This window comes from Pimephales promelas, chromosome 19 (assembly GCF_988280905.1).
Source record: "Pimephales promelas chromosome 19, fPimPro1.hap1.1, whole genome shotgun sequence".
Taxonomy (NCBI): domain Eukaryota; kingdom Metazoa; phylum Chordata; class Actinopteri; order Cypriniformes; family Leuciscidae; genus Pimephales; species Pimephales promelas.
The window spans coordinates 11,926,442-11,945,727 of record NC_142787.1 but is presented as its reverse complement, the minus strand read 5'-3'; the positions used below and the strand labels follow the sequence as shown (position 1 = coordinate 11,945,727).

Sequence of the window (19,286 nt, the reverse complement as noted above, 5' to 3'; positions counted from 1 at the left end):
ATAACTTTATGAAACCCTAATAATGAAATGGTTAGTAAAATAAGTGAATGTTTGTCACATGCCATTTGCATTCTGTACCAGCTAATAAATGTTACAACTGCACTGCGATCATTTTCATTATGATCATAATTTAGTCAACTTTGTTAATCAATTTCTATTTAATAGGAAAGGTTGCACGTGTGTATAATTATTAATTTAATGTAACCCTTTTCAGTCTGAATAAATGTAATATATTTTGTGCCCTTTTATGAACTATCTGTACCTTTTTTCTGTCAACCACAGGTTATTTTCCCTGCAGCCCCCGACACCAGTCAATATTGCTCTTCCATAGAGGTTACTGATACATTTGATAGTAGGGGGGTAAGTGTAACAACACTGTGTATTAGACTGCACTGTCTATACCACCATCATCAAAGAAGAGCATCTTCTATATTTGTGTGTGTGTGTGTGTGTGTGTGTGTGTGTGTGTGTGTATTATACAGTTGGAGCTAAAAAAAAATGGCGCAGAAGTACAACTCACGCTGGAGGAGAAAGGTGAAGAGCCAGCAAATTACTTGCAAAAGATACAGAAGAAAGGTTGGGAAATTTACATTTTATTGTTTTTATATTGTCATCTGCAGTGATTGAATATAAGCACATTCACCCAAGTTATGTATTTATGTACCATTTGAGGTGTTGGTTAACTTACCACTTGATATTTCCACTCCTCTATTTTAGGGAAAAATAATATTTTCATGTTTACTACAAATTTATCTGATAACTATAGTTTCCATTTGCTTTACAGATTACATGAAGCTTCAGAGTCAAAACAGCACATTTTAGATTAATTTACATGAATGACTTAACTGATTCAGGTCAATAACAAATCTAATTATTGGCCAGGACATAATCAACCAACCCATACATGTAAATATTATGTAATTTACTTACACTTTTGAAACTGAAGTACATTTACTGTGATATCATATACTTTAATACTTCTACTAAAGTCTTTTTCATGTCAGTAACTAGCTTTTACCAAAGTCATATTTTAAAAACTTCCCTTTTACTGAAGTGTGACTTTCAGGTAATTTCTAAAAAATAAAATATATTTTGTAGCTGCTATGACTCAGCAACATTTCATCAGCTCCATGGTTCTAACAATGTTCCTCAATAATTTTATATAACAATAAAATATTTGTTTGAAATGACAGTCTGTTAAGATCACCTTTATATGTGGGATTAGCAAGAACATGTCTGAAAAGTACAGTTTTCAAAATGGCCATCCAAGTAAATCACCTCTTTTAAACAGATCCAATAAAATGTATATTTTAATCCCCATGAGGGGAGAATTATTGCAGGATTTCCTACAGTATATACTGTATTGTTGTAACCTAGGAATGTCTTATAAATTTGCATGCGAGTCTTAAATATGCTTAATGTATTATCATTCTCATTTTTCTGCAGGACACACACGGACAGGAAAATAGAGGTAAAATATGTGCAAAAATGTCCAAATCACAACTCCATTTCCTTCAGTCTCCAAGATGGCATGTAGTTTATTTATTGTGGAAATCGCATGTTGCAAAGCTTTAAAATTTTGATCGACTAGAGCATTAATTCAAATAAAAGTTAATGAGTCCAATAAAACACTGTTACTGAAGTGAGACCTTCAAACCTTGTCAAGGGTTTACTAACAGCTCAGGTGGTTATTATAACACTTTAATCTAGTAATTCATTAGTAATGTGTTTAGCATAAGTATAATGAAAAATAAACATGTTGAGACTAGTAAGCCATAAATTCATCAGTCAAGTAAAAGCAAATTAATCAATTGATTTTTTCTTTTTTTTCTAGAAGCAACAAACTGGAGGTCAGATGATTGCGGCACCGAGGAAGTGACCAGATCTGCTAATTTGGAAGACTCTTCAAACACAAATGTGTGTAACATCCATTACGCCAACTGTCCATCCCAGTGCAATGGACACACAAGTGAGATGCATCACTCTGCTCTTAATGTTGAATCAGAGCCTGAACAGCCTATTTACATGGATACATTTCCTGAGCCTCTACCTGAATATGTTGAGGAAGGGACTTTAGATGACAATGCGTTATTTGATGAAGACTTTTCAATTGATGATGACCTATCATTTGAAGACAGTTTTGAGCTTAACCAAGAGGAGGGAACAGAACTCGAAAGCTCTACAAACACTGTAGATCCACTGTACAGAAATGCACCAATTTCTGTTGCAGAGAGTCTTCTCCTCATAATGACTTTTGCAAACAGACACAAAATAACAGGAAAAGCTCTCAGTGATTTGCTTACATTAATATCTCTGCACTGCCCCTCTGATACACAGACTGAGTGTCTTAAAAATTTACACAAATTTAAACAGTTTTTTGATGATCCCTCCTCTCTGCTTTTGCACAAATATTGTAGCTCATGCTTCATGATTGTTGAGAGTACAGACACCCAGTGTAAAACCTGTAAAGCCAATGTGTTGATGGAGGGATCAACCTCCTATTTCATTGAGGTTCCCATTGAAGCACAACTGAAGAGATTGTTTGCTCAGGAAGGTTTTGAAGAAAAACTGAAGTTTAGGTTTAATAGACATAAAAAGTCTCATGACAGTATTGAAGAAATATATGACGGAAAAACCTATCAGAAATTTAGTACTTGCAATGGGCCTCTCAGTGATTCCAGAAACATTTAGTTTATGTGGAACACAGACGGCATACCCATTTTTAAGTCTTCAAAGTTTTCTGTTTGGCCTTTTTATTGTGTCATAAATGAGTTAAATTTTGTTGAGCGCACGAAACGAGAAAACATGATATTTGCAGGTGTTTGGTTTGGGGATTCAAAGCCGTCAATGTTGACATTCCTTGAACCACTGTGTGGCTCTCTGAACAAAATTGAAAGAGAAGGAGTTTCTCTTCAGTTTGCAGGAGCTCAAGAACCTTTCATATGCAAAGCCTTTACCATTGCAGGAACCTGCGATTTGCCTGCAAAAGCTTTGGTACTTAATACTGTTCAATTCAATGGACATTTTGGGTGTCTAAAGTGTGAACAGCCAGGTCAAACAGTGAAGACTGGAGAGAGAGGCCATGTCCATGCCTTTCCTTTCCAGAAGACAGATCCAAAAGGCCCGCCTCGTACTCACAAGGGGTTTGTAGATTATGCCAGGATGGCCTATGATTCCAACAGCGTTGTTCGTGGGGTGAAGGGACCTACGTTTCTCAGCAGACTAACAAGCTATGATTTGGTCTTGGGCACAGGTATAGACTACATGCATTCTGTACTACTGGGAGTAATGCGTCTATTGATGTTTTTGTGGTTTTCCACAGAGTTCTCTCGATGTGCATTCAGTATGGTCAGATCAATCAAAGAAGTTGACAAACGTCTCAAAGAAATAAGGCCACCATTTATGATTCGATTCCCTCGTTCTGTGTCTTCTCACAGGATGTTCTTTAAAGCATCTGAGTATCGGTACATTTTGCTGTTTTTCGGGCCAGTTGTATTCCGGGGCATCCTTGCAGGGCTGTACTACAACCATTTCCTGCTCCTTAGTGAAGCAATCTTTATTCTTCTGATGGAGTCAATAACCCCTGCTCAAATAGATCATGCTGAGAAACTACTCTTGAATTTCTGTTCTCAAATGAGTGGACTCTATGGTGAGCGATACATGACAGCCAATTTACACTTACTTGTCCATTTAGCTGATAGTGTGAGAGCTCTTGGACCTCTGTGGACACACTCTTGCTTTCACTTTGAAGACAAAAATGGGTACTTGCTGCGTCTTATACATGGAACCCAGAATATACCTGCCCAAATGGTAAATGCTGTAAAGACTATACAATCTCTCCCTAACATCACACAAAACATAAAGCTGAACATAGCAACTACTGAGTTTTTGGCCAGAATGACAAATAGCAGTTATCAACCAAGTAATGTTGTCAATATTGTGGCCATGTTAGGGGCATCATTCAATAGATGTCTTGAAACTGATGATATTTTTCTTCTGGAACAGTTTCTTGGTCACGCTTTACATAGTAATGTCGTCAAAGCATACAACAGAGCTCAAATAGGGAAAATAATTTACACTTCCCAGCAGTATGTCAAAACCAAAAGACGAAACAATTACACAGTGTTATTTTCTGATGGTGCGCAGATCAAATATGGACAGATTAAATTATTGTGTTCCTACAAAGAACCCAATGAAGGTCAGAATGAGATAAAACTTGCATTTTTGAATGAATTTGCAGTTGCAAGCATAGATCTTCTACAAGATACTTTGACAGGTGGAACGTGTTTCCATATTGTTAGCCTCCTGGAAGTTCCTGTGAGAAAGACAGTGGTAGGACTTGAAAGTATTTTGGGCAAGTTGATGTTCATTGATTTGTCCTCAATGCCTGGTATTGTGTTTGCTGCACATTTCCCTAACAAACTTGAAAGGGACTAAAGATATTATAAAGTCAAAGATATGATCTTATTTTGAACAGAAGAGCCCATGATTTTTCCAACTAGTTGAAAATCCTTACTGAAAATGTGAAATATGTTGATGGACAAATAGTTTATACTGTGATGCCATCTCAACTGTTTGGGCAAATCTATTGTCATTCAAAAAGGTCACTTTGGGGCTAAGATGAGATGCATACATCTGAATATACAACATTACATGTATTAATGATATGAGTTTTTGGCAGTTAAACTTTGATAAATCTGAAATGTAGAAATTGTAATTTTGGTAACTTTGCTCTCAAGTTACCAATAAATTACTGCTTTTATTGTACAATGTGTTTTGTGTGGTTAATAAAATTATTTTACTGAATTACATGCAGTGAAATATTTCACTTATAGAAAATCATTTATATATTTTTATTTATTTATAATCATTTATAGAAAATAAAATAAAAGAAGAGGGTCTTTGCAGCCTAAAATAAAAGATTTACAATTAATTTATTCATACAGTAATACATTATATTAAAAAAATCATGTGGATTAATCATATGATATGAAACAACCAAGACAGTGATCCAAGTCTGAGAATTCAATGAGTACTTGTGGAAATCTCTTCCTTTGCTCTATCTGAGTTTAGCATGAGATGCATGAATTGAAGCTGGGATGAGAGTATATTGAGTTCATGGAGAGAACTCTCTGATTTCTCTGTCTGAGATCACAAAGAGACACAGAAGTTGAGAAACTCTGAGCATTATATTAGAGCTTGTTGAGATCTCTTCTGAAACTTAAAAGGAGACTAAATTGAGATTTAGTGCATCTTGTTGCTCCAGAGAAAAGCCTGAGACACAGGAGAAATAAACCTTTGTCTCAGTTTGGTGTCATATGGATCTCAAAGTTGTCTAGGAGAAATAAATGAAACCTTTTGGAGATCTCTTTTCAGATTTTATTTTCCTCTGGGTCCATGCCGGCGCCGTGTCGTGACTATCTATTGTCCGTTAAATACCGTATTTAGGCTACTTCTTTATTAAATCCAGACAATTGGTCGATTAAACATTTATTAAAATTAAGATAAAATTAATACAAAAAACGAAATTCACATTAATGAAAGGCTTTATGCTTTATGTTTGATGTGAAAGTTTTAAAGCAGTCCTTCAGAGGCGCTTTCAGAGTGGTCAAGTCCGTAACGGGGAACTTTCACGTAACATTATTTATCCCTCATGAATACATACACGAAAAATAAGACAAAATTGATATTTTATGTTCTGTGGAGATGAGCCAACTCTTCTTTCCAGTGAGTACTTTTTACACTTTTGCCACCTAAAAGTGAAAGGTTGTTTTGTGTGTCACATATCCATAACGGATGTGTTTTTCCCTTGAATATAAACGCGTGTGGAGTGATATTTTTCAAATGTCTAAAGGAGGCATGGATAAGACGTTTCAATATACTGCTATTAAATGCATTTTCTGAGAATTTACATTTCAAGTTTTTTTATTTTTCCTCAACTAGTTTTGTGATGTAGGTCTACATATTTTATAATGTTAATTTAAAATAATACTATAATTTAAAGATGTGGTAGCATTAGATTTGGTCAGGAAGGAGTTGGAAGGGGTGTGTCTGATTTTGCCTTCTCACACACATTTCTGTTTCATATAGCATGTCAGACAGCCATCATTTCTACTAAAGAAAATGACAAAAATATTAACGCACATTAAATTGGATAAGTAACTTTAATCGGATTACTGGTTTGGAAATAGTAACGCGTTAGATTACTTGTTACTGAAAAAAGTGTTCAGACTAGAGTTACGCATTACTAACTAATTCTTTACCGGCATCACTAATTGTATATAGGCCTATGTATGTAGGCTACATATGTTTGTTTAGTTTAATTGGGTTGGGGTGCCGTGGAAAAAAAATAACTACAAAGGGGTGCCTTGCTTTCAAAAAGTTTGGGAACCACTGCGCTAAACTAATGCAGGGGAAAGTATACATCAACGGGAGAAAAGATCTGATGATACGATCACGGGGAAAACACCATACCGGGTTGGATGACGAAACGATTGCGGTCCGAGGAGATTCTCACCTTATTTGAGCAGTTCAGTTCATGTTAGCTTAGTAATTCTTTCATCGTAAAATTTAAATGAATACATTACACTGAGTATATACAGACACACATCTGAAATTATGTATTTTTATAGAAATTGCTCTTTCCTCTGTGAAATGAAGCAGAGACGGGAATGTCACGCGATGAATCTGATTGGTTGATCAATTTTACATAAGCACCTCCCTTGTTGACCCAGGAACGCGTCTAACTCTGCAGAATCATTCAGGACGTGCATCGTGACCCCTACCGTATAACAGTGAAACCACGGAAAGTTCGAAAATTAGGTCAGTGGCGGGGAAAGAGGTAATAATGGCCATAAATTATAAAATTCTATATGGAGTTGGTCACTAAGATTTATTACAGACTTTATAATTATGATATATAATTTATATTATGAGATGTGATTTACATTTAAATGCTAATTTATCTACAAACTAGACTACAAACAAGCATGCTGGATTCAGTCAGATTTACTGAATAGTGTAACTGCTATTTGACGGCATGTTACTGTTGCCTGAATAACAACTGTATTTTGTCAAACAGTTTGATGTAACTTTAGAAAAACCTGAATTGACAAAAGGGTGCGTAGTTAAATATGTTTAAATGATATGTTTTTTTACAGCTTCATGCTGCTCACATGGGCAGTGTGAATGTGATCCATGAGATAAGTGCGTGCCGTTGATTCAGCATGTGCAAAACAGGTCTTATCATTCATATGAATGAAATAACATTTTTATTAACTGTAAAATTCACATTCTTCACAATTTGACAGGATCCTTATAAAATGTGTGAACCCATGTATTATTGAAAAGTTTTGGCCTATATGTGATCTTATTCTTAAACACCCTGAAAGTGGAATGCAGGCATGCAAGAACGCATCCCGAGCATCACAGTTTTTTATTTCACATCTTCGCCTTCCAGTTGTTATAGCATTTGGCAAAATGCTACATGCTTAACATGTTGGTTCATGTCGTGTGGGTAATTTCATTGACCATAGCCACGAATGCATGGCAGTTCTTTTGTATGGAGTCGATTAAAGCACACACCTTGAAGGATTTGATCTACCTCAGTGGGATTGGAATGACTTTATGATTGGTTAGATGTGAATGACAGGGAATTTATTTGCATATATATCAAGTCTTTGATAACCGAACCCACATTTCCCCTGCAGGCGTAAGACAAATGAGTCAGACTTTAAATGAATTGGCTGATGATACGGAGGACTTCGACGAAAACAGGAGGAAAAGTATTCCCCATTTTTTTCAGTTTATGTCTGATATATCCTTCTAAAATACAGATAAAAAATGACAATCATTAGCTAGAATTGAAACAGGCTTGCAGCAAATCGCACAGCATAGCCTGGAAGAATATTAACATTTCACACAACCTTTATTATGAATCACCATTAGCTTTACTCTGCGGGAACAGTTATAATATAGGCTACTATTGTCATGTTTCTATGCGTTTAAGTTCTATTTTGTGATCTTGTTTCCCCCTGTCTTTGTGATTTTGGTTTAGTCCTGTTATTAGTTCTGTCAGAGCCTGTCTAACGGAGAGCCTTGGCACTTCCTATTAGCCCCGTTGTGTATCATCTTGGTTGCAGTTCCATTAGAATTCAGGTGATCGCGGGCGAGTGCAGAATGAATGGGAGTCTATGGGGCTAAACGGCTAAATGTGTCTCTTTCACCTGCTTGTCGTTAAATCAAAATAGATTTTATTGTTGATTCCCCAAGTTTAATATAGATTATAGGCATTCTGCTATTGTATGACGTCATCACATTTTTGAACGGATTTTTAGAACAGATAAGTGAACTTAAAAAAGACTTTGTACATCGATGCATGTATGATTCGTATTTTGCACCCGTGCAAAGCGGACTTTTTCCTCTACAGACGCATGTCAGCAAAGCAAACTAGGGAATGAACCTGCGCTCCCTGGGCGGTTCAGAGGAAAAAACAATCACAAACAATCCCTGGTGCTATTTTGCAGTTCCAGAAAACAATTGCGCCACTGACCAGAAAAAAAAACTAGTCTAAAGTCAGTGTCTAGTCTAAACCCTCTTCCAGGGTTTCGGCACCAGTGTAACAAGGTTCAGGGAAGAAGGAGGCAGGAGCCGGATGACAATCGAAAATAAAACTTTCTTTAAACAAAATAAACAAATTACTACCCAAATAAAACATAACTACCGGCCAGCAGCCCCTCGCGGACAACTGCTGGCTTACCAAAATAAAATATAAAACACAAACAAAAGCAGGCCTGTTCCTCTCTCGATCATCCACTCTGTCGCTCCCCCTTTATGGCTCCGCTCCTCCGTGAGAGATGCAAGACCGGTGTGCTTCACAGGTGCTGCTCATTAGCAATCGCACCACGGGCCTCGCGACCCTTGGCCGTCCTGCTCACCACAACGACGCTCTAGCAGAAGTGATGGTAGCCACCACCGCTGGTGGTAGGGTACTCAAACCTGCCTCGTCCCATCCAGGAGCCACACGTGGAGGTTCCACAGATTAGGACAAGGGTGCCAAAGGGTGCCCCGTCTCCTTCCTCAGAGGAATTGGCCAGGGAGGTGCTGTCGCGAGGAGTACAAGTTCGGAGAACCAGGTCCGGTTGGGCCAGTGTGGCGCAACCAGAATGACCTGCTCCTCGTCCTCCCTGATCTTGCACAGGGTCTGTGCGAGAAGGATCAGTGGGGGAAACGCATATTTATGCAGGCCTCACCAACTGGGGATAGAGTCGCATTTCGCCAGGGAGAGGCTGAAGCCGTGAGAGCTCGTCGGCTGCACAGTTCACGACTCCCGGAATATGAATGGCTCGAAGAGACGTCAGATGCTTCTGACTCCATAAGAGGAGGTGGCGGCCGAGTTGCGACACACGGCGAGAGCGTAGACCACCTTGACGGTTGATGTACGCTACTGTCGGGGTATTGTCTGATCGGACTAGTATGTGCTGACCCTCAAACCCTCGCAGGGCGAGACATACTGCCAACAACTCGAGGCAATTGACATGCCATAGGAGCTGGGGTCCTGTCCAGGAGCCCACAGCATCATGTCCATTCCAGCATGGCGCCCCAGCCCATGGTGGAGGCATCTGTGGAGACAACAACATGCCTGGAAACTTGTTCTAGGGGAACTCCGGCCCGTAGAAAGCTGAGGTTCGACCACGGGGTGAAGGTCTGATGGCAGGCTGGAGTCACTGGGACTCGGAGCGTGCCTTTAAGCCATGCCGACCGGCTTCGCAGCGGCTGCGGAGGCCATATGCCCCATGAGAAAAAATGGGGGAGGTTTAGGGGGAGGTTCTTCAGCAGATGCCTCCTCTGAAAATGTTTCAGTGGAACCTCCCTTTTGCCCTCAAACTGTCTCAGGCAAGTCAGCAGTGAGTGTGCGCACTCACTCGTAAGCTGTGCGCACATGGCGACCGAGAAAAGAGATCCTCTACACGGGGCAAAATTAGCTCTTTCCGCAGTTGACCCGAAGGCCCAGACGGTCTAGGTGCCGGAGCACTAGGTCCCTGTGTTTTCAAACCTTGTCTCGAGAATGAGCTAGGATCAACAATTCGTCGAGATAGTTCAGGATGCGAACCTCGTGTAGCCGGAGAGGCACAAGGGCTGCCTCGACAATCTTCGTGAAGACGCGAGGAGACAGGGCTAGCCCTAATGGGAGAACCGCATACTGGTATCCCTTTCCCTCGAAAGCAAACCGCAGGAACGCTCTGTGTCAAGGAAGAATGGAGACATGGAATTAGGCGTCCTTCAGGTTGATCGCTGCGAACCAATACTGTGGCCGCACACACTCGAAGATGCATTTGGCCGTAAGCATCCTGAACGGCATCCTGTGGAGGGAGCGGTTCAGGATGTGCAGGTCCAGGATTGGTTATAACTCACCGGTTTTCTTGGGGACAATGAAGTAGGGACTGTAGAAGCCAGACCTCATTTCGTCTGGAGGGACGCACCCTTCGCCAGTAGGGTGGCAACCTCCACTCTCATGACAGGGTCATTGCCACCGACCATAGTGAAGTGGACTCCTCTGAAGCGGGGAGGAGACCATGCGAACTGAATCGCATAGCCAAGCCTGATGGTTCGGGCGACCCAGCGGGACAGGTTGGGAATCTCTAGCCAGTCTTCTAAGAACTGAACCAGCGGGGTCATGCGAACCACAGATGTCCCCTCGGTGTTGCAGCGCCCAAACACACAAAGCAGCCATTGTTCCCATCAGAGTCAGAAAGCAGTCGACCACAACCAGAAGTGCACAAGTGATGCATCTTTAAAAAGACGTGCCACGTGCTGCTCTTTTAGAGGGGAAAAACTCTGCAGAGTGCTGAAGCGACCAGGGAAAACACAAACACTGGCAGATCACTGCACAGATTGCAGGTAATATGAAACTATCTGGGATCGCCGTTACACCAACACCTGGAGAGAAGCTCGTCTTGAAGTGGGTAATATTTGTAGAGATATGGCTTAGGGAGTGAAGTATGCACTTGGTTCCGAAGCGAAAACATCTGCATGTTGCAGGGTCCTCCTTTTTATACCCACGAGGTAAGGCGGAGATACGCTATGCAAATTCCGCAGACCCATGGCATTTCTTTTTGTAAAGAGGTGAAGTTTTTTAAAGAGGTGAAGCTGATAGGCTTTCTAAGCGAAACTCCATCCGTCGTCATCCGACGGAACTCGGAGTGACAACGAAAGGGAACTATATTCTCCTTCCGCTCTGTTTGTTTTTGTTTTTATTTTTATTTTGAATTATATGTACAATAATAAAAAAATAATTGAGCTTCTCTTTCATTGTCGATTGAAAACTGCATAAGGTATAAATGCTCAATAAAAAAAGATCATGACTGCTCTGTGTAACACATAGCAGTTCCTTTTGATGTAGAATAATTCACACTTCTACAGTTATCCCTGAAAAACAGAATTGGGCAAAATGTAAAGATCATGTGATCAAACTGAAAGCTTTAATGTTATCATTATTGACTGGTTTTGGATTACACTAAACCTCTAGGGGGAGGTTCTTCAGCAGAGCGTCTGTCTTCACCGTGAGAGTTTGAAATGAACACACACATACATTTTTTGGTGAATACTGGTGGGTCAGAAACAGCATTACTTACTTTCACTTCATTTTGATTTTACAGAATAAAAAATATTCAAATGCCAATCTCTAAAAAGTGTCCTTTTTTTTGCAAATAGTCATATGATGATTCTTGAAGTTACATTTATGCTTTCTTCAAATGGGGTTTGTTTTAGATTTTGTGTAAAACAACGCCGAACCTCAGAAGAAAATGGGGGCAGCAAATGTAAGTCATATATATTTTCCATTTAAAAGTTTGACACAGCTAACATATTAATGCAGCTTATGAACGTCATAAGTATTTCACATTATAATGCAGTTGCTTTGATATCCTATTAATTCTGCTTCTTTCAATTTGGTACTTCAAATATACATTTGTTCATTTAGCAGATGCATTGTGTAAAAAAAAAAAGTCAGATCATCAGTGAAAAAAATATTTTAAAAAACGGACACATTGCATAAAAGCAAAACACGTTCACACAATGTGTTTCTCAGAAGAGATAAAATATTATGACAAGGGAATAGACTAAACAACACACACACAGACACACAAAAACAATTTTTAGTTAATTTGGTTGTGCAGTTATCACTCCTGGAAATTACTCAACAGAATGGGATTAATCACTAAAAGGTGAACAGACAACCGAATTTAACTGTAGTGTGTAAGTGGCCTATGACTTTGTTTGTCATCTTGCATCGGTTGAGAGAATTTTCTGGAATGAGACAAAGTTAGAATGCCATGTTTAATACTTGTTGATTAAGGTTAAAACACAACTTTGTTCAGATTTAACATGAAGGACTAAAGCATTAGCCAGTCTTGATATAGTTTGTTGGTTTTGTCAACAAGCTAGTCAAATGTGTTTGGCAAATCTGCTTTCTAGGACTGGGTAATATGATGATGATACAGGCTAAATCGTGGTAATGATATAAAGTGAGAAATTAAACCAAACATTTCACTCGCACTAGATGGCATAGAGCGAGTGAAATGTTTTGTAAGTGTGGGAGTTTTAAAGCTGTGTTTAAAAATTCCACACACATTTAAAGCTGTGTTACGGAGTCTTATATACAGATTTATCTGCCATCTTAATACTTCTAAAAATGAGGTAATATATATATATATATATATATATGTGTGTGTGTGTGTGTGTGTGTTTTAAAAACAAGAAATTCTGCTTCTAACGTTTATTCTTGCACAACATATTGCGATGCTGTTTGCAAATGTTTGTTAGAACTATGGTTTTGTTAATTGCCATGTTGTTGAACTATGTTGTTAAAGGGGTGGTTTACTGCTTTTTTTCTTTGCATGATTGTGTTTATGGGGTGCAATATAACATGTATTCGCGGTTTTTCTTTTTCAAAAAGTCTTATTTTTCATAAGTTTCACCTTTATTCACCTTTATTTCACATGATTGTGTTTATGGGGTGCAATATATGTTTTTTTTTAAAAGTCTTATTTTTCATAAATTTCACCTTTATTGTAAGCCACTTTCTCCTCTGTCATTTGAACAACCAGTTTACATCCTGATTTTATGAAACCACTCCCCCAGAAACAGGCAAATGGGCTCAGATTGGTTCATTTGGGCCGGTGTGTTGTAATTGGCTAAACTGCGCAGTGCACGTTGTCTGGAAACTTCACGCCCATTACCTTTACGGGTGAATGTTTCATGTAAATAATGGTGTAGATACTGCGGTATCAGTTTGAGCCAGATTCAGACCCAGAAAGCGGCGATGAAGTCAAGCAGATACTCCCCAAACACAAAACGTTTCTGAATGGTACATTTTTTTTAATTATTATTATTCTATTCTCCTATTATTATAAGAATTTCGATACGTTGTTACTTGAAAATGCTACTGCTGCTCGTTAGCTTTTGAGATACGGTTTTCTCCTGATAAAACATTTAATATAACTGAATATATTTTTTACGTAATTGTTTTATCAATATAATGAACAACCGTTTCAGAAAACTAGCTTTTTTTCTTTGCATGATTGTGTTTATGGGGTGAAATATAACATGTATTTGCGGTTTTTCTTTTTTTAAAAGTCTTATTTTTCATAAACTTCACCTTTATTGTCACCCACGCTCTCCTCTGTCCTCGAACATGCAATTATATAATTATGCATGCAAATACATTTAAAATGATGAAGTCTTGGCCTAATTACAGGTTGTGGCCCAACAACTGCTGCCTCTTGTTTTAAAGTCGGAACTGCTTCATGTTTTAGTAACAGTTTCTTGTTGAATCCGGCATTGAACTCGTGGAGATTCTGGAAGCTGTTTTCCATAAAATGCGCAGCACAGAGAGCTAAATTACGATAGTCATTTTTAGGAACATAATAAAACATAAAAGTACAGCGTCCGTGGGAAGCTCGAACACAGAAGACCTGACAGGTTAACATAACACACTCGACGTCCCGCAGAAATATGCCCATGCCCTTTTTTGCATATTCCGGAGGGAGGGGTTGATGCAAATGTGTGGGTTAGTGACGTCTAAGGCCCCGTCCATACTACTGCGTTTTCGTTTAAAAACGGAGACCTTTTGCAACGTTTGCACCTCCTGTCCACACTAAAACGGGAAAAACGAAGACCTAAAATGGAGAAGTTTAGAAACGCTGGAGCTGCGTTTTGAATCTCCGGAGGGCGTTTTAGTGTGGACGAGACAAAACCATACAAAACGGAGAACTTTAGAAACGCTGACGCAGAGGCTGACGCTTGGCTCTATGATTGGGTGTTATCAGTTATGACGTATCCTTCCCTGATTCGTCATTCACTGTTTACACCGGCACGCGCATGCCCAGTGTTGGTGAATGGTCACGTGATCCGCGTTTTCAGTCGTTTTAATGTGGACGGAGATCGTTTCTAATACGCAGATAAAACGCTGGTGTGGACGGAGATCGTATTCGTTTTAATTCTCCGTTTTTAAACGAAAACGCAGTAGTGTGGACGGGGCCTAAAACCCAGCTGTAGTCCCAATCGAGTCGTTTTGTAGGCAAGTGATTTTTTGTAGTTCCTGATTTTTAAAAGACGATATCTCTGCTTACACTAAACTTTCAGCGCTGCGACTTTGCAGATACTGTTCATGCACCAACAGCAACATTACACACTATTTAAAATGAAAAAAGTGAAACTTCTGAAACTTAACACACAGTGTACCTGTGAACAGATAAAATCTATACGCTGGCAGTAAAACTCCTAAGCGGTGAGCAGCCGGTAACAAAAAGTAGTCAAAGGAGAAGAACGTCCTCGTCTCAGTTCTCGCGCATGCGCCCATAAGGAAGTAATAGAATAGTCGAATAAAGTCGTTATTTATGTTTTTTTCACACAAAAAGTATTCTCGTCGCTTGATAAACTTGTAATTGAGCCGCTGTAGGCACATGGAATATTTAAACCTTTTCTTTAATGACTTTATGGGCCGTCAAGAGCCAGTCCCTTAGGCAGTCTATCTAGGACTGATCCAGCTCTCAGATTCAATCAAAAATATCTTTATTTGTGTTCCGAAGATGAACGAAGGTCTTACGGGGTTGGTACAGCATGGGGGTGAGTAATTAATAACTTAATTTTCATTTTTGGGTGATCTAACCCTTTAATGTTACATCACGCAGTCAAGTGAGAGCGAGAAAGAACATCTTAAAAGAAGAGCGATAGAATTGGATAAAAGATCGAAGGAACTGGATAAAAGAGCGGAGGAACTGGACAAAAGGGAGAAGGAACTGGACAAAAGGGAGAAGGAACTGGAAAAAAAGGAGAAAGAACTGAACAAGTCTGGAGTAAAGAGTCTTTTGCGACCCAACAGTGGAGAATCAGAGACACCTAACAGTAAGAATTATGGTTTTGATTCACATTTTGACTGATGCATATGATGACAGTCAAGTCACAGTAAAAGCAAAAATGACTAAAATAATTCTTTAAAAAAAGCAGAAAAAAACAGAAGATGTGTCCTTTGATGCATGAAAATTGTAAAAACTTTAAGAAACTGATAAACAAGGTGATAGTAGAGCCTTTGTGACCTTTGTTACATTTCCCCTACTCTGAGATTTATTATGTTTGATAAAGCATCATCTTTATGTCAATTGTAAGTGTTTGATACTCTTTAATGACAGATTGCGGTTGCTGGTATAATCAAACGGGAGACGAGCCTGATGCAGAACCATATTCCTTCTTCTGTCAGAACACAGGTTTGATCTCCCTTCTGCTTTCTTCTTGTTTTGTTTCTGTTTTACATGTGCGTCCATGCACATCAGGGGTGTTGTGAACTGCTCCGAGACTTGTAGATCCAAATGCAGTTTATTTTAGAATAGTCGTACAGGCAGGGTCAAGAATCAGCAGACAGGACAATGGAGAATAAACAAAAGGAATCCAAGAAACAGGCGGTCAGGGCAGGCAGCAATAATCAGAGTCCAAGAACAATCCAAAGTCAAAAACAGACAAACAAACACGGGAAACCGCTCAGAAATGCAGACACACAGTACAAGACTTCGCAATAAGTGAATGTGAAAACCAGGTATATATATAGAGACAGACTAACAGGATGAGACAGAGGTGAATGCAATCAGTGAATGAGGTACAGATGAATGTGATCAGTGATGATGAATCCAGGCAGTGAGTTCTGGGAAATGTGGTTGTGAGTGAAACATGAACATCTGGTGTGGAGTGCCCTCTCAAGGGCACTCCACCTGGTGACCGTTACAAGGGGCGTGTTTCCCGTACAATGACGTAACTTGCTGCTTCTCAACCATAGTACGATGAATCGTTGAAGAAATCAACTAGCTAGTCACGACTGTTTCCCAAAACCATACTGTCGTAAAAGTGATCGTTCAATTACGCTGGTTAATGTCACGCAGATGGTGAAGTAATACGCCTTATTCACGGCAGCGCCATCTTTGATTTTTAATGAGAATGAAAGCGAGGCTGTGAGGGATAGACTTGCATCTCTTCAATGGGCTGTACTGTTATTTAATGTGTTTTCGGATTGTTCTGCTCATGAAACACTGGAAAAATATCTTTCCAAGAAATTTCAGTTGACAAAAAACTCCCGACAATGTAAGTTGTGGAAAATTGTAGGTAATCTAGCCGCTTTATTCAGCTTTTTACAGCGGATGCCATTGGAAACACGGTAAGTCTATCCCTCACAGCCTCACTTTCATACCTGTCATGGCGCTGCTCTGAATAAGGTCTATAACGTCTCAGTTACATATGGTAACCCTCGTTCCCTGAGGGAGGGAACGGAGACGTAGGTCATGACTGACCAATAGGAATCTCGCTAGAGAGGCCAATTTACTTTGAGTGAAACTAAAACAAGCCAATGCACACTGGCGTGCAATCATTTGCATCAGCTGTGCAGCCTCGCAGCCTGGATATTTAACAAGCAGCATTGCGATTGCACACTAGCTTTTTGCATTGGCTTGTTTTAGTTTCACTCAAAGTAAATTGTCCTCTCTAGCGAGATTCCAATTGGTCAGTCATGACCTACGTTGTACTGACTGACCGATAGGGAACTTATTTTAATGAATCTGTTTACGATTGAATTAATGGTAGATGTTTTGCTATAAATCACAGAAATGGTATCTGAGGACTATTTCAAATTTTTCTCAGTTACATTGCCCCAGATAGCAAACTGACATTGAATCAACGTGGAAATATGACATCGAAACAACGTTGATCTGACATTGTTTTGCTCATCGAATTAACGTTGAACCAACGTCAGACGCGTCATTCTTTCAAAACTAACGGAAAATCAACTTGAAATCAACGCGTTGTTTCAACGTTATGAAAGCAAACCAATTTTCGATTTTCATTTAGCTTTGAAGAATGCCGCGTCTGACGTTGGTTCACCGTTAATTCGATGAGCAAAATCAACGTTGTTTCAATGTCATGAGAGACGTCGTTTCCACGTTGATTCAATGTCAGTTTGCTGTCTGGGGCTCTATTTCCAGATTCAATCATAGGCTCATTCTTACGTACTAGAGCATGTTCGCACATGCACACTCTTCAAAAACGTTGCTTTAAATCTCTTGACAAACTAAAAGACGTAAATGTCATTTGTATGTATTCTAAATAAAAGACACAGGTTGTAGTGAATGTCAGCTTGCTTATTTGGCTCAAGATAAGGATTTATTGAGTCCACATGCCATGCAATCTTGAAACTCGAGAGCCGTCGTTCCAAACATACAACTTTACGATGCTGTTTGCGAATGTTTGTTAGAACAATGGTTTTGGAAAACACCGACTCGTTGAACTATGCTAATAACAACCAAACTTGCAACCAGTTTGCTAACGATGCTTTTGGAAAACACACCCCAGTTTGTGTTTCAGCGTGTCTGTTTGTTTGCGCTCACCTGTCTTCCATTATTCCTTGATTTCTATACTTCCTTCCTCTTTGTTCTCTGCAGTGTGTTCTGTGCTTTTTTCTGTTCACATACCGTTTGATTCTTTTCTAGTTTTTATTTATTAATCTGACATGTTTTTTCAGGCTGTGCTGCCATTCGCAGTCCCTCTCCAGGATCCATTCTCACCAAACTGTTGTGTTGCTGTTGACCAGTTGGGCTGTTACTGGTGTTGGAGTTTGGATTTCAGGTTTACCGATCGCCTCTCTCTCTCTGCATTGCAGTGAACATCTGCCTGTTTCCAATTGTGAGTTAGCATTTGCTTGTTGGTTATGTTTGCCACTCACCTGACCATCCCGACACTGATTCTCGTCTCACGATCCCGATTTGATTACCCTGGACTCTTAACTTTTATTAAGCATTCGACTCTATAGAACACAAATTTCTGTTCCGTACACTCAAGACGATTTGGTAAATTACTTATTGATGTAACCATGTTTTATTAACAGCACAGGGATCATTAACTTTGACACCTCGATTTAGCAAAACAATTATGATTTTGTACAAGTGAGGTCTTATGAATTTGCAGGGCTGAGCCAATATGGACAGAACTCTTTTCTGCCCTACTTTTAAAGGTATACATGTAAATTAAACATGGCACAATGGCCTTCATCATTACAGTATATGCTAATGATCTAGTGCAAGGGATTCATCAATATGCTGATTGAGGACTGTTGGGACACTCCAGGCACAGGATGGTTGTGTCGGGAGAGACAGAGTCATTTGCACCTCAATGACAGGTCTGCACCACTTGCTTCACAGGACATATGCTTACAATTACATACTGTTTAGTTAGTGTGTTCTAATATGTAACTATGCCATGGTTGGTCTCATCTGACAGCTTATAAACTGAAATGAATGGTGGTTAACTTAATAGAGACATTAAAGTACCCTAATGTACAGATACTATTGCTTAAACATGCATTGATGTTCTCCCCCTCTTGATCACCATGCATTTGCCTCATCTTTTGGTTTCCTGTCAGTTGGTTTCGGTGTTGGCATTTATTACACTCATGTTTAACAATGCTTTTCTTCTGTCTGTATATTTAAACATGCGACTTAATAAATAACTTTGCCTGCTTTAAATGCTTTGAGGATCTTTCCTTTAATCACTGGTGATGTTGAAAGCGGATTATAACTTTCATTATCTAAATGTTCAGGTTAAATCCTACGTTTTCCTATCAGTTCTAAAGACCTTTATCTTATCTTTAAAGAAAAATGTCCCCGTTAATTTACAGTAAACTACAGGCTGCTAGATTACGCTGTAGAATGCTGTGATATGTTTCTTACAAATCTTTTTTTTGAGTCAATTCG

The 19,286-nt window shown here is 39.3% G+C and overlaps 1 protein-coding gene and 1 long non-coding RNA gene across 2 annotated transcripts; both read left to right on the top strand.

Moving 5' to 3' along the window:
- Positions 1-487: 487 nt before the first annotated feature.
- Positions 488-2,544, top strand: LOC120488661 (uncharacterized). The gene is made up of 3 exons (XR_016147858.1): positions 488-576; positions 1,447-1,471; positions 1,835-2,544. It is a non-coding gene; the product is annotated as an uncharacterized LOC120488661 (long non-coding RNA).
- Positions 2,545-11,550: 9,006 nt separating this feature from the next.
- On the top strand, positions 11,551-19,058 carry LOC148970760 (uncharacterized). Its single transcript, XM_089124066.1, has 5 exons — positions 11,551-11,608; positions 11,770-11,819; positions 15,192-15,405; positions 15,690-15,764; positions 18,059-19,058. The coding sequence occupies exons 2-5, from the start codon at positions 11,805-11,807 to the stop codon at positions 18,121-18,123; spliced, it is 369 nt and encodes a 122-aa protein (XP_088980192.1). The 5' UTR covers positions 11,551-11,608; positions 11,770-11,804; the 3' UTR covers positions 18,124-19,058.
- Positions 19,059-19,286: the final 228 nt, after the last annotated feature.

Excerpts from the sequence above, each read along its gene's own strand:
- LOC148970760 (XM_089124066.1), top strand. Across the intron at positions 15,406-15,689 it reads AGAATCAGAGACACCTAACA|ATTGCGGTTGCTGGTATAAT; the intron begins GTAAGAATTATG and ends CTTTAATGACAG. Across the intron at positions 15,765-18,058 it reads CTTCTTCTGTCAGAACACAG|GCTGTGCTGCCATTCGCAGT; the intron begins GTTTGATCTCCC and ends ATGTTTTTTCAG.